Raw genomic sequence first — 16,043 nt, 5'->3', positions numbered from 1 at the left:
TGGTTCTGTGCTCAGGAATCACTCCTGGCAGGGCTCAGGAGATCCTATGTGGTGCCGGGGATCAAACCAGAGTTGATCACAGATAAGATAAGCACACTACCTGCTATAGCCTCCCTTCTCTCCTGCCCTGAGTAACGAGGTTACTGATTCTATGCTAATCTCACAGTGATGCTAATCTCAGACACACTGAGAAAAACTAGTCAAAGATCTGGAATCTCATTGACATAGAAACTTAAGGTCACAGCAAGCCTGTCCCAACACCTTCTGTAATGAGGCACTCCCCTTCGACAGAAGGTGCTTTCTAGAAATAAGAAATACCAATGGAGGGGGCGGGGGACAAAGTGATAGTACATAGGGTAAGGTGTCTTGCACGAAGTCAGCCTGGATTTGACCTGGGTTCAATCCTCACACCACATAGGGTCCCCTGAACCCTGCCTGGAGTGATCCCTGAGTGCAGAGCCAGGAGTAAGTCCTAAGCACTGCTGGGAGTAACCCAAAACAACAATGACTGGAAAAATAAAACAACAACAGATATAATACAGTGAATAAGACCCTTGCCTCACATGCCGGCTGCCCCAGGTTCAATGTTAGACACCACACAGGGTTCCCTGAGCACCAGCCTCAATAACCCCTGAGCTGAGCCAAGAGGAAGCCCTGTGCCCTCCACCTCCGCCAAAAAAAAAAAAAAAGAAAATATCACATTAGAAGAGGGGTAATTGTACAGTGGTAGGATGTTTGCCTTGCTGATTACTGACCTGGGTTCGATCCCCAACATCCTGAACACATCAGGAATGATCCCCTGAGCACAGAGCCAGGAGTAAACCCTAAGCACCACTGACTTTGCCCAAACACACACACACACACACACACACACACACACACACACACACACACTCACAAAGTAAAAGAAACATCGATTATGATCCTCTTTTGCAAACAAAACTATCATTGACCCCCAGAATGGTGTCCAAAATCTCCATAATAGAGTTGGGCGGAGGCCTGGTGAGTGCAGGGTGGCTGGGGGGAAGTGCTGAGACCGCCTCCCATGCCCTGGGTCCCCAGCGGGCGGCGGCATGTTGTGGTGTGCGGGAGTCCTAGAAGAAAGAAGCACAGGAACAGTGAAGATGAGGGAGGCTTTACCGGCAGTTAGACAAGTTGGGAAGGGGCTGGAACGATAGCATAGCCGGTAGGGCGTTTGCCTTGCATGCAGCTGACCTGGGTTCAATCCCCAGCATCCCGTATGGTTCCCCGAGCACCGCCAGGAGTAATTCCTGAGTGCAGAGCCAGGAGTAACCCCTGAGCAAACAAGTTGGGAAGAATGGCCCCCAGCACGGGCTGATGATGATGAAGATGAGCTTCGGTGGTTCTGCTTGATGTCTGGGCGGGGGCAGGGGGGTGGGGTGAGGAGCAACAGAACTGCTCATCCCCATGCTAGTCCTTTCCCAGGTTCATCATACCTCATCAGGGAGAACAGCCAGCACACGCCACAGAGGGGCACATGAAGAACATGGAGAAAGACAGCGGGAAACGTCTTTGGGTGTGTTTTATAAGGTGGTGAGGAGCAAAGGCCAGAGCTCTACCACACACTCTCCGAGAGCTGGTGCTGTCTGGCAGGGGACTAGGGGGGCTTCTCAATGCTGGTGTTTTTGGGTTTTTTAAATTTTTTACTTTTTATTGAATTGCTGTGAGATGGATTCTTACAAAGCAGTTCATGATTAGGTTACAGTCATAGTGTTTCAACACCCATCCCTCCACCAGTGTATATTTCCCAGCACCAGTGTTCCCCAATTTCCCTCCCATCACCCCCTACTCCCTGCCTGCCTCTATGGTAGGTATTTCTCTCCCTCTCCCTCCCTCCCTCTCTCTCTCTGCCTGCCTGCCTGCCTGCCTGTCTGTCTGTCTGTCTCTCTCTCTCTCTCTCTCTCTCTCTCTCTCTCTCTCTCTCTCTCTCTCTCTCTCTCTCTCTCTCTCTCTCTCTCTCTGTCTCCCCTTCCCCCCCCACCTCCTTTCTGGGCTCAATGTCAGTGTTCTAAGGGCTCCTGCATTGGACCAATCAGAGTCAGTAGAAAGCAACCAGGAAGAGGTTGTCTCATCCTCCAAACAATAAGGCTCAACCTAATATGTTTAGCTTTTCCTAACAATAGAGAGTCCTACTAAATTTGCAGGGGGGCGGGGGTTGTATTAAAGAGAAAGGGCAAAGTTGCACAAAGCTTTGACAGCAAGCAGCAGCTGAGTTAGGAAGCACAAGAAGAGAAGAAGGCAGGTAGGGGTCAGCACAGGAAAGCTTTGTGCTCCAAGCTGAGGAGTTTAAATTTTATCTCACAGGACACAGATGATTCCCAGCCGTGAAACTTGGCACCAAAGGTCAATAGCCAGGGCTGGGGGTCAGTCTGCCTGTGGAATGAGGAGCTAAGTGGCTCTTGCCTTGGGAATGCGGCACATCTCTAGAGTTCTCAGAACTTGGCCAGTAACAACCAGCTTAACATGGGCTAATGAGAGCTTATGCCTTCTGGGTGATGAGGCACCCAGAGGTGCCTCAGGGAAGGCAGGGGTGTGTGGAAGAGGTGCTGGCTTCAGTCTCCCCCCTACTCCCGACTCCCACTGCAAGAGGCCTGTGGGCCCATAGTCCCAGCATGATCCTAGCAGAATGAAGGCTGGTGCTGCAGGCAGTGCCCTAAGCCATATTTTGATGCCTGGCATCTAGGAGCCAAAGCCCAGCTGGTTCACCCCAGGAAATGATCGAGAGACAAGAAGAGAATGAGTGGTCTCATGACACAGGAAGCCTGTTGGAGCCCAGGCTGAGAGTCTCAGGGCAATCCCGAGCCCTTGCTCAGGATCCAAACACAGTCTCCAGCCCTGGGGTTTTCACTGGAGCAACAGTGTGGGCAGGGGACACAGAAAGAGGCAGAGTAGCCCCCGGGAAGGGGCTCCCCGTGCACAGCCCAGAGCGTTTCTGAGGATAGAAGTGTCCGCATCTTCATTGCTGGAGCTGACAACTGCTTCTCCCAGGGATGCCGCCTATTCCTGGTTCTGTTTTCCTCCTCCGAGAACTGTGTTATTTTTTCATAATAGATGAAAGTTCTAGAAGCATGTTCTGGAAGAGATAGAAAGCAAAGGCAATAGATGGTAAAGACATGCAAAAGTCATTCCTGTCCACCCTCTGGAACTCTATGTCTGAATACAGGAATCCAGACCAAAAAACAGCTGCAGGGCAGGGAGATACCTACCTGAGAGGGCTAAGCTCAAGTTTTGTATGCAGGAGGTCTGGGTTCGAGCCCCAGCACCCCCAGGAGTACCCCAAAGTACATTCAAGATAGCCCATGAACAATACCGGTGTGACTCAAACACAAAGCAAAAAAATAAAAATAAAAACACCCGAGTACTGCAGAGTGTGGCCCCAAAAACCAACCAAACAAAGGAAAGTCAATAATCAACTTACTTTTTTTTGCTTTTTGGGTCACAGCCAGCATTGTTCAGGGGTTACTCCTGGCTCTGCACTCAGAAATTACTCCTGGCAGTGCTCAGGGGACTATATGGGATTATGGAGATTGACTTGAGTCGGCCACATGAAGACAAACACCGTACTATCTCCCTGGGTCCTGACTTACCCTTAAAACAGGAATAATTACAATTACAGGCAGGAACCTCTGGCACTGTCTAGATCAGCTGGGTCCTCAATAAAGTGGGTATCTTTCCTCAAAGGATGGGACAGGGTCAGAGGCCAGGGTCAGAGGCCAGGCTACCCCCAGTGGTACTAAGCGGGCCATGCAGCCCCTGGCCCAGAACTTAGGGCCTTGTCTGCAAGGCTTGTGTTTTATTCCTTGAGCCACATCCCTCTCCCTCCTCCTTAGACTACCTTTGGGAATTATTATATGACTTCTCTGTCAAAGGTTCAATAACTGATAGCAATCCACTTTACAAATACCCTCCAAATCCTTGTTATTAATACTGAGTTTAAGACCCTCCCACATGAGGGGCTAGTGTGATAGGGCAGGTTCCATCCCCAGCACCACATATGGTTCCCCTGAGTCCCATCAGGAGTGATCCCTGAGCACTAACAGTTTCAGCCCCAAAACAAATGAACAGTAGAAAGGGGGGGCCAGAGAGATAGTACAGGCTTAAGGCACTTGCCTTGCATGTGGTTAACCCAGGTTTGCTCTCCAGCACCACATATGGCCCCTGAGCACTTCAAGAGACATCCCTGACTGCCAAACTAAGAATAAGCCCTGAATATATCCAGGTGTGCCCCCAAATAATCAGAATTAAAAATAAAAGGAAGGGTGTAGTTGAGAGATAGGTCAATGAGGGCTGGAGCTCATGCTTTGCATGCAGAAGGCCTGGATTCAATCCCCAACAGAGTCTGGTCACCAAAGTACCATCAAGAATCAACTGTGAGGGGCTGGAGCAATAGCACAGCAGGTAGGGCATTTGCCTTGCACACAGTCAACCCGGGTTTGATTCCCAGCATCCCATGTGGTCCCCTGAGCACCACCAGGAGTTATTCTTGAGTGCAGAGCCAGGAGTCAGTCCTGAGCATCGCCAGGTATGACCCAAAAACCAAAAAAATAAAATAATCAACTGTGAGCTACAAATAGTTCCTGAGCACCATGAGGGGCAGCCAAAGTCCTCCTCCATCAAAAGAGGAGGGGAACGTTTTTTGTTTTAGGTTTTCAGGCCACATTCAGCGATGCTTAGGGCTTACTCCTGGCTCTGCACTCAGGAATTATTCCTGGCATTGTTCGGGGGACCATATGGAGTGCCAGGGATGGAACCCCGGTTGGCTATGTGCAAGACAAATGCCTACCTGCTGTAGTATCACTTCAGTACCAAGGAGGAGAACTTGAAACAAAAGTTTAGTGGCTTAGAAAGCCCAAGTTAAACCTCTGGTACCCCAAATCCAATCTTGGCAGGGCTGCCTGAGACCCCTGATACCGCAAGTGACTTCCAGCCACTCCACAAACAAGTGTGTGCAAATCACAAGTGTGCAACCCTCAGTGAGCACCACTACTAAAGATATGTTACAGCCAAGAGGCGCGGTCCCTGAGGAGCAGACGTGTGGGCACCAAATCAGAATATGTGTAATAATAATAAGTGTAGGGCTGGGCCGGAGTGATAGTACAGCAGGTGGAGCATTTCCCTGGCATGCAGCCAACTGGGTTCGATCCCCGGCATCCCATGTGGCCCAGTGAGCACTGTTAGGATTAATTCCTAGTGCAGAGCCAGGAGTAATCCCTGAACATTACCAGGTGTGACCCAAAAAAGCAAAAGTAGATAGATAAATAAATAAATAAATAATAAAGAGTGTAGGGCCAGAAAGATACTACAGCAAGTGTTTGCCTTGCCTAAGGCTGACCTGGGTTTGATTCCGGGCACCCCACGGGGTCCCCTAAGCCTGCTAGGAGTGATTCCTGAGTGCAGAGCCAGGAGTAAGTCCTGAGACACTGGATGTGAACCCAAAACAAACAAACAAACAAAAATCAAAAAAAGAGTATAACCCCAGGGGCTGGAGTGATAGCACAGCAGGTGGGGCATTTGCCTTGCATGAAGCCGACCTGGGTTTGAATCTCAGGATCCCATATGTTCCCCTGAGCACCGCCAGGGGTAATTCCTGAGTGCATGAGCCAGGAGAGTCCCCTGTACATCGCCGGGTGTAACCCAAAAAGAGAAAAAGAAAAGAGAGAGTATAACCCCAGTAAGCACACGTGCAAGTACCACCACATCGGCCAGGACCAAGTATGTGCAAACACCACACCCTAACATGCACTTCCTGGCAGAAACCACAGCTGAATGTGTGAGCACCAACGCCCAGAAAGTCTTCCAGCCTGAGGACCACACAGCAGCAGCAGCTACAACACAGGGGCCCTGGAGCAGTAATGCTGCGGAGGTTCCCAGTCCAGCCTAACAGATGCACGGTCATGACTCCACATCCTGAGTATCCACATGTCTCATGGTGAGCTGGCTGCTCTGCTGGCTGTGATCCCCAGCATCGCAAGCACAAACAAGGTGCAGCCCCTGTGAGCACAACTCAAAGGCTGTACTAGCATCCCAGCCAGGAAGGGCAGGGCTGGCCCATGCTGGGTGAGCTCCATGCCTCTGCTGGCCAGCACCACCGCTATAATTTGCACACCTCAGGTAACAAGCCCAGCGCCAGTGCACACAGGTGTGATCTCCGCAATGAAAGAACTGCGCGAACCCTGGTGAGCTTCTCAGCCAGGGCCAAGCACGTCAACCTGCTGTGTGGCGGCTGCAGGGCACAGGAGACGTGGAGCCCCACAGCTAGGCGCGGTGTGATGCCCATCATCACAGCCAAGAGAAGGTAGAGGAGGGGCTGGAGCGATAGCACAGTGGGTAGAGCATTTGCCTTGCACAGGGCCGACCCGGGTTCGATTCCAGCATCCCATATGGTCCCCTGAGCACTGCCAGGAATAATTCCTGAGGGCAGAGCCAGAAGTAACCCCTGTGCATTGCCAGGTGTGACCCAAAAAGCAAAAAGAAAAAAAAAAGAGAAGGTGAGGGAGAAAGTCAAAGGGAAAGAAGATAGGAGGAGGGGATAAAATGAGTTATTTTTTAAACTTAATTTTTTTTAACTTTTTTGGGTCACACCCAGTGATGCTCAGGGGTTATTCCTGGCTCTGTGCTCAGGAATTACTCCTGGTGGTACTTGGGGGACCATATGGGATGCCAAGTCAGCCTGGTCAGCCGTGTGAAAGGCAAATGCCCTACCCACTGTACTATTGCTCCAGCCCCCTAAACTTAACTTTAAGGAGCTGTAGAAATAGTAAAGCAGGGAAAACACTTACTTGCCTGTACACAGTCAACCTGGTTCTATCCCTGGCCCCCTTTAGGGTCCCCTGCCAGGAGTGATTCCCTGAGCTCAGAGCCAGGAGTAAGCTCTGAGCACTTTGGGGTGTGGTCTCAAACAAAAACAAAAACCAGAACCAAGTATGTGGTTTACACTTGTTCTCAGAGCTGATTGTTTGTTTGGTTTTGGTTCACGCCCAGAGGTGCTCAGGGCTTACTCCTGGCTCGGTGCTTAGGGATCACTCCTGGAGGAGTTTAGGGACTATATAGAGTACCAAGGATCTAACTCAGGTTGGCTGCGTGCAAGGCAAGCACTCTACATGTGTACTATCATTTTGGGCTCCCAGAGACAGATTCTAAATACACTGGGAACAGGGGTTTGGTTCAACGTGAGTTTGATCTCTCAGCATGCCATGTGGTCCCTTGAACACTCAGGAGTGATCTCTGAGTGCAGAGCCAGGGGTAAGGCTGGAACACCACTAGGTGTGGCCCCCCCAAAAAATTCCCACACACATTCATGCTGTTCACAATAGTTGGTCTCTCCTGAAGGATGATCTAAAGGATCAAGAACATCAACCTTAACTAAACACTGCTCTCTCCCCCTCAGTTCTCTCGATTCAAAGGCTCCTCTCACAGGGAAGGCAGTAACAGGAAAGGGAAATGAAAACGATTGTCCTAGTTCTTTCACAAATGCAGAGAACAAGGATAGAGAGATGGTACAACTGGAGGTTCGATTCCTAGCACTCCATTACTGTCCCCTGACCCTCACCAGGAATGATCCCTAAGCACAGAGCCAGGAGTATGCCCTAAACACAGCACGACCAGATGTAGCTCCCCCAAAATCAGAAACAGAGAAAGAAATGAGTATCAGTTTGACACTCAGTAGGAAATAAGCCACATAGGCTGATTCCTTGGCAAGATCGACTTTAATGCATAGAGCAATGTCTCTAAGCCTTCAGTAGCAAGATAAAACTGGGGTAGAGGAACTCATTCTTTATCAACACCATGAATGAAAAGCACCATCAGGAGCACTGGGTAAAGCAGGTATCATTTTCTCTTTCCCAACTGAGAAGCATTATAGTCAACATTCATTGTATCTTACAATGGCCAGGAAGACTTTCTTTTTCCCATGTGGCTTTTCAGAGAACAGAATTAAAATCAATACCATATTGATTATAGTCCTTGTGAAATATATCACCAAATATTTATATAGGACTTTTAAAACAATGATGCTCACCCTCATTCCTGAGGAAGACAAGGGCAGTTCAAAGGTGCCAAAGAGGTTGGAGAGATAGTACAGCGGGGAGGGCACTTGCCTCATACATAGGCAACCCAGGTTTCATGCCTGCTATCCTACATGATTCCCCAAGCACCGCCAGGAGTAATTCCTGAGTGCAGAGCCAGGAATAAATAGTCCCTGAGTACTGCCAAGTGTGGCCGAAAATATATTTGTGACCAAATGTATTCCTCTCCCTCTCTTTCAAACACACATAGGCACCAGAAAGAAGAAAAGGAAAGCTAATATATATAATATGTGATTTATTTATATTTACTAATATAAATAAAATTTATTTATCTTAATTTTATATACATATAATTTAAAAAACAAAATTGCCAAGCACTCCTCCCATTCACTCTCCAGAGCATGACAGGAAGAGCTTTGAAGGGCGTACGTAGATCTCACCCTCTGCTCTCACCCCCTCACTGTCTGTCATTCTACAGCATCCTTCTGGCCTCGGCTGCAGACACTCAGGGCTTCGCAGAGCTGCTGTGTGCTGCCCTCTGCTGGGTGATTCCCTCTAACACTTGACTTCTTCCTTCTGTGGAACCCAGTTCTCCCAAGTCTAGAGAAACTCACTTCTTGCAAAATTCAATTCAAAAGCAACTTCAGGGGCTGGAGGGATAGCACAGCAGGTAGGGTGTTTTCCTTGCACACGGCCAACCCGGATTCGATTCCCAGCATCCCATATGGTCCCCTGAGTACCACCAGGAGTGATTCCTGAGTGCAAAGCCAGGAGGAACCCCTGTACATCTGAGCATTGTCAGGTGTGACACAAAAAGCAAACACACACACACACACAAAAAAAAAAAAAAAAACTTCAACTACAAAGCTCTTCCTGACCCACCCCATGTCCACACTCCCACCAACAAGTGTCCATACCCAACATTCACTACCATATGTATGTTTATTCTCTTAACTTCCCTGTTGAGATGCTGAACCCCTTGATGACAGACCCTTTCAGGGGCTGAAGTGAAGACTTACAAATAATGCTCAGAAGGCCCAAGGCCACTGGCTGCATGGGCCTGAAGCTTCAATGCTCATGGTGGTGCTGGAGGCCCACCCAGGGCCACATGTGGTACCAGGGAGCAGACCTGTGGGTTCTGTATGCAAGGCATGAGTTCCAGTTCTTTCAACTCTATCCCCTGCCCCAGAAACTTATTTGATTTACTTATATACCCAGAAGTTATGACTGATAGATATAAAAGTTTATTACACTTATTTTATAAGTGGAATTTTGTGGGATTTTGAAGGGGGGGGACACATCTAGCTGTGTTTGGGGTTTACTCCTGGTTTTGTGGACAGGGACAAGAGAACCATGTGAAGTGTCAGGGATCAAACTCTGTTTGACAGCATGTAAGATACGCACCATGAAAGATAAGATGCTATTGTATCTCTCTAGCCTAACTTCCCCTCCCCTTTTCTTTCCCCTTGTTGCTTTTTTGTTATTGTTTGTTTGGGGACACATCCAGTGATGCTCAGGGCTTATTCCTAGCTCTGCTCTCAGTAATCACTACTGGTGGGCTCAGAGGACCATACGGGGTGCTGGGAGTTGAACTCAAATCCGCCTCATGTAAAATAAGCACCTTACCCACTGTACTATCTCTCTGGCCCTGCATTTCATCAATGAATTAAATCTCCCCAAATTAACCTCCCTCCCTTCTTATCCCTCTCTTTCAACACACAAATAGGTACCAGAAAGAAGAAAAGGAAAGTTAATAAGTGAACAGATCATAGAAACTATGACCAATCAGGCTGATTAAGTCTACCTTTACTTACCATTGATCTCCGGCGTCCAGTAGCTGAAGGCAGAAGCGAGGGACTGTTGTCTAGGTATGGCGAGTCTACGCAAGAGTTCTTCTGAGAACCAGAGCTTCCTGAGTCACTGTGCAGCTGTCCCTTTTCGGACATTACTCTGGAAAGAAAGCTGGCCTTGCGACTGGCAGGGCACGATCGATCCATCCAGACTCCACTCTCCCTCACGCTGCCCTCACTATCTCTGCAGAGACTTTGCGCATCTGTGAGAGACTCTCCTGCAAGGTGCCGGACCTGGGCTTGCTCCCAGGGTCCTGGTGCATATGATGCCCCCTGTCTGGGAGGGGCGGCAGTAAGCAACCAGGAATGGCACTTTGCATTCTGTGGCCCAAAGGGCTTGCCTGAGTGCTGTCCTGGGTGCTGAAGGGTGGCACTGTGGGTCCACAGACCTGGCTCATGGACATGGAGCTGTCCACCGTGCTGATCCTTCTCAGCACTGTCTTCTTGACTGCAGCAAGCGTCCACCTCGAGTTGCCTGGGTTGTGGGATTTGCCGCATTGTGTTAAGCTTTGGTGCACTGGCTTGGAGGGGGTGCTGTTGATTGTTGGCTTGAAGCAGGGAGCTTCTCTCATGCAATGAAGAGCAAATCATACACGGCTGGACCACCGAGTACTTTTCCAAAACAAGCTGAGGCCCCTTTTCAGACTCAGTGCCGTCACCACCGGGTTTTTCATGAACTGCTCTTATAATTTTCCTGATTCCCAGATGAAATATTTCCAGTCCATTGAGAAACAAAGAGACGGCCGCGATACTTTGCATAAAGAGCATGAAAATGGTCTTCTCTGTGGGCCTGGATACAAAGCAGTCCACTGCGTTGGGACAAGGAGGTTGAGTGCATTTGTAAAGGGGGTTCATTTGAAATCCGTAAAGAATATACTGGCCTGTCATGAAGCCTACTTCCAGTACAGATCTGGTCAAAACATGTAGAACGTAAGTTCTCAGCAGACATCCTCGCAGAGGGACTTTCTGGACCCGCCTGTGCTCCTCTAGCCGCCTCAGCTCTCTCTCAATTCTCTGCTGCTCCTCCCACTCCAGCTCGGGATCCTCCAGGTGGGCTCTCAGGTGGGCCTTTCTCTTCTGTCTCTCCTTTTCAAAGGTCCTGAGTCTGTAAAGGGCATGGCCCATATACACCAGAGAAGGGGAAGACACGAAGATAATTTGCAAAACCCAGAACCTGATCAGAGAGATGGGGAAAGCATCATCGTAACAGACATTACTGCAACCTGGCTGCTGGGTATTGCAAACAAAAGCTGACTGTTCGTCATCCCAGACATCTTCGGCAGCCACACCAAGGACCAGCATTCGGAAAATGAAGAGAATGGTCAGCCAGATTTTCCCCACTATAGTTGAATGGGAATGAACCTCCTCTAGGATGCCACCCAGTAAGTTCCAGTCCCCCATGGCAAGAGACTAGTGTCTGAAATATAGGAAACACAGATTAATAGCACCCATCAGTGGGACAAATGAGGACAAAAGCTCATAAGTACTGCAGGTACTTTTTTAAGTCACACCAAAAAAAATCTATAAAGGATTTTCCAGCTCTGATATCCTTGACCCAGGTATAATGTAATAGGATGTTTCCAAAGAGTATCGGTTTTATCGTTATTTTTATTTTATTTTTGTTCATTGAAGGGGTTCCCAAGTGGTCTGAGGCCTCCTAGCAATTTTCAGTCAGCCAGACTGGCAGCTCAGTGTCAGGGTCCAGCATGTGATACTACTTGAACCCTGTGTTGTTGGGTTACTTTGACGGTGCCTGGAAACCTCTAGAGCCACACCTGTCAGTGCTTGGGACCTCTAGACTGCTTTTGGTGGTGCTCAGGGGACCATGTGGTGCTGGGGATCAAATGGAGGTCAACTGGGTGTCAGGATTGCTGAATGGTCTAAGGCACTCAAATGGAGGTCAGTCACATGCAAGTCAAGTGCCCTCCACCCGGTACTATCTGTCCAGACCCTCCAGGATATAGTTGTTAAAAAAAAACAATAAGGACCCCCCTGACACAATCTGACACAATCTCTTTCTATTCTCGTCTCTCTGTCACAAAGTTGTCCTCATCCTAATATATATGTTGTCCTCATACCTGCCCGGTGCATTTCATTCCACACTGTTGTTCAGTTTGCCTACCCATTTGAGATTCCCATTTACCATATATCCTATGAAATAAGATAAAGTCTTATTTATAAAATAAACATAAAATAATCATCCTATGAAATAAGTCTCAGAATTATCTGTCGAAATTGATTCATAGATAAAATGCAAAATTATAAAGCATGAATGAAAGAAAATCTTACAATGTGTACAAGCATACATGGATGTGTGGATATGTGATTATTAGGACTATGTGGAAAAACACATATCAGAGGGGCTGGAGTGATAGCATAGTGGGTAGGGCGTTTGCCTTGCACGAGGCTGACCCGGGTTCAAATCCCGGCATCCCATATGGTCCCCTGAGCACTGCCAGGAGTGATTCCTGAGTGCAGAGCCAGGAGTAACCCCTGTGCATCGCCAGGTGTGACCCAAAAACCAAAAAAAAAAACACATATCAGAAAGTTGATATGGGTTATAAGACGTCTGTGGGTAGGTTATCAGGATGAAGAAGAGTTATAAGGGAAAAGGAGAGGCAAAATATCTAAGAAAGGGAAGGAGGAGAAAGAAAGGGGATGGAGAGAAGGGAAGAAAGGGGATGAAGAAGAGAGAAGAAAAAAAGGAGAAGAGGAAGAGGAGAAAAGGGAGAAGACTTTCTTGTTAGAAAGTATGACTGTATTTTACCCAATGTATTATTTATATAAATGTATGGCACTACAAGCCTGAACAATAGTATAGCAGATAGGGCCCTTGCTGATCTGGGATCAATTTTCTGTACCCCATATGGTCTCTTGAGCCCAATCAGGAGTAGATCCCTGAGCACAGACCCAGGAGTAAGCCCCAGGCATGACCAAGTGTGCCCCTTCCAAAAAATTATAAATAAATTTATGCCAGTATATGCATACATTTGACTAAGCAAACCTGTGTGTATACATATTAATAAACATTGCATTGCAACCACGTGTGAACATATCTATATTTACATATAAATTTAAAAGCATTTTTTAGAACAAAATTTTAAAGTAGTTGCCAGGAATGATTCCTGCGCACAAAGCCAGGAGTAAGCCCTGAACACCTCTATTTGTGGCTAAAAGTAAGCAAAACAAAACAAAAATAAAAATAAACCCTGAGGTCAGAAAAACTAATCAATTTCACTAGCTTATTATCAATTTGGCTATCTTAAATTACATAGTGCTTCTTTTAGACACTGCTTGCACGCTGCTGACCTTGCACACTGCTGACCGGGGTTCAATCCTCAGCATACCATATGATCCCTTGAGCCCCATCAGAAGTGATCCTGAGTGCAAAGCCAGGAGTAAGACCTGAGCACTGCTGGGTGTGACCCAAAGATAAACAAACCAAAAGCAGAAATATAACTTGCATATTGGCTTGCAAGAGCGAGATCCTTAGACCAGTGTTCTTCACCCTTTCTACACCTGCGGCTGGCATCTGCCCACAGATCAGTCCATGGCCTGGCAGTTCAAACCAAGACCAATAATTTTTATTTATTTATTTTTTTTTTTTTTTGCTTTTTGGGTCACACCCGGCGATGCACAGGAGTTACTCCTGGCTTTGCACTCAGAAATTACTCCTGGCGGGGCTCGGGGGACCATATGGGATGCTGGGAATTGAACCCGGGTCAGCCGCATGCAAGGCAAATGCCCTACCCGCTGTGCTATTGCTCCAGCCTCAAGACCAATGATTTTCAACCTTCTACCCCTGCAAACCAGCTCTATTCTGCCTTAGACAATTACTCCTGGGTTTCCAATAAGCAACTACTTTCGACCTTAAATCACTACAGATCTTAGAAATATTCTAGAATTTACCATCAAATAGCAAATAGCAATTAAAGGAAAAAAACCTACATTCAAAACAGAAACACAATAAGGTCTAGTAACCTGCAAGAACATCCCTTAGACAATTATCTCTACATTTCCTTAAAAACAATTACTTTTTACCTTAAATGACTATAGGTCTTAGAAATATTGTTTTGGGGCCACACCTGGTGGTGCTCAGGACTTACTTCTGGCACTGTGCTCTGAGAGCTCACTTCTGGCGGGGCTCGGAGGACCATATGGAGTGTAGAAGATCTAAGTTGGGTCTGTCAAGTGCAGGGCAAGCACCCTATCCATAGTACTATCACTCTGGACCTGAGAAATATTCTTGTTGAGCTGGAGTGATAGTATAGCAGATAGGGCTCTTGACCTATCTGGGTTTAATCCCCAGCATCCCAAATAGTCCCCTGAGCACTGCCAGGAGTTGATTCCTGAGCACAGAGCCAGGAGTAACTCATAAGCATCACCAAGTGTGGCCTCCCAAAAAATATTCTTGAATTTTATCAAATTTAATTTCACATTTACAATGTGAAAAGCTGGTGTGCCTTTCCTTAATGTTATTCCAAATATTACTTTTCTATCCCCACAAGAATTTTCTATATATGTCTCTTAAACAAGAGTCCACATATTTATCACTTACCTTATTGATGAGCAACAACAAAATCCCAATTGGACTTTAAAAAAAAAAAACCGTTGCACCTTGTGTAGCTAATTAGTGGAACAATTGCTGCTGGTTACAGATATAAAGGTTCTGATCAGCTGGCCATGGGGCCCAATCCAAAACAAGCACAATAATTTTGATCAATCAAGTCTAACCCAGCTCTCTCCTAGGATTCTAAATGCCCTTTGGTGCTTTGCAATTATTTTCTAGTTTTTTTCCCCTAAAACAGCTAGTTAGTTAGGGCCCTTCACGTATTCGTATTTAGAAATAAAAAGTGGGAAACTTGTGAGAATTTCCCTTTTTTGAAGATTACAACAGTGCATGTTTGGGTGGATTTCTTTGTCACTCGACTGCTTGAAAATCTGTGCTCACAAATCAATGGGTCATGTCCAAGTTCACCAACAGCTGCCTGGGGTGAGTCCAGGCTCATCAACTGTGAACAAATAAAAGTGGAGTGACAGTCAAACCCACAGCGTTCTTGCAAATCAAGCCATGTTGAAAGGACAAACATATCAAAAAGAAAGTAAGCTCTTTTTCTCCTAATTTTTGGGACACACTGACAGTGCTCAGAGGATAGATAATGCAGTGCCCGAGATGGAACTGGGGTCCCCCCTCATACAAAGCACATGCTCCAGTCTTTTAAACGACCTCTAGACCTAGAATGAAGCATTTTGGGAGGGGGAGGGGTTGGGGCCACACCTAGCAGTGCTCAGGGGCTACTACTCTGAATCATTACCCAGAGTTGATCCCTGGTAGTGCTCAGAGAACCCTATGTAGTATAGGGGATTCGAACCTGAGTTGCAGCTGCTTTGGCTGCATACAAACAAAGCAAGTGCTTCACTCCCTCTGGCCTTAAGAGTAAACATTTCAAAGTCACTGAGTACAAATTAATTATCAGAATTCATAGGGGGTGAAAACACATGATGTCAGAGCCTAAGGGTAGCCCATGGGTATAGCACTTGCTGTGTAGTTTGATCCCCAGCACGGCCCTGAAAGCTTAGTGTGGTTCCCATGGCATTGCTGTTTGGGATCCCCAGAAGGGGTGTGGTCTCTGGTACACCATGGCACATAAAGAATATTCCATTTGGAACTTCAAAAAAAGGTCAAATGAACCTATGGTAATTTGCCAGCAATTGTTTATTGCTAGGGTGAAGAATTCTAACTAGAAGCAGAGTATGTGGAAGCTTTCTGAGAGGATACAAAGGTCTTGTTCTTGCCCTGGGTGGTGTTACATGAGAGCACTTTGTGAAAGCTTACTGTTTTTGGTAGTGTCAAGGATTGAACCCAGAACCTTACAGAGAAGCACACTGTCTTCCACTGTAACACATCCCTGGCCCATAAACAGGAGAGCGCAAACACAGAGCCCCCACTCCGTAAATTATAAAGTCTCTCACATTTGGGGATATTGCAGAGGTCAGCACATATAGAACTCAGTGGCTAGACCTGGCCCTGGAAAGACCACTTTCCTGACCGGGCTCTGGAGAACAACTAAGTGTTGCATTCTGTTGTTTCTTGGCTAACCAGGCTAATGGACTGGAGTAATAGCACAGTGGGTAGGGCATTTGCCTT

General features: G+C 47.2%; 1 protein-coding gene across 1 annotated transcript; it reads right to left on the bottom strand.

Moving 5' to 3' along the window:
* Positions 1–2,198: 2,198 nt before the first annotated feature.
* On the bottom strand, positions 2,199–11,296 carry GJA10 (gap junction protein alpha 10). Its single transcript, XM_004605748.2, has 2 exons — positions 9,860–11,296; positions 2,199–3,094 (listed from the first exon to the last, which is right to left on the bottom strand). The coding sequence occupies exons 1-2, from the start codon at positions 11,294–11,296 to the stop codon at positions 3,056–3,058; spliced, it is 1,476 nt and encodes a 491-aa protein (XP_004605805.2). The 3' UTR covers positions 2,199–3,055.
* Between the last annotated feature and the right edge of the window lie 4,747 nt (positions 11,297–16,043).

This window comes from Sorex araneus, chromosome 4 (genome assembly GCF_027595985.1).
Source record: "Sorex araneus isolate mSorAra2 chromosome 4, mSorAra2.pri, whole genome shotgun sequence".
Taxonomy (NCBI): Eukaryota; Metazoa; Chordata; class Mammalia; order Eulipotyphla; family Soricidae; genus Sorex; species Sorex araneus.
Note: the sequence above shows the minus strand (reverse complement) of the source record. Positions and strands in the feature narration are given on the sequence as shown.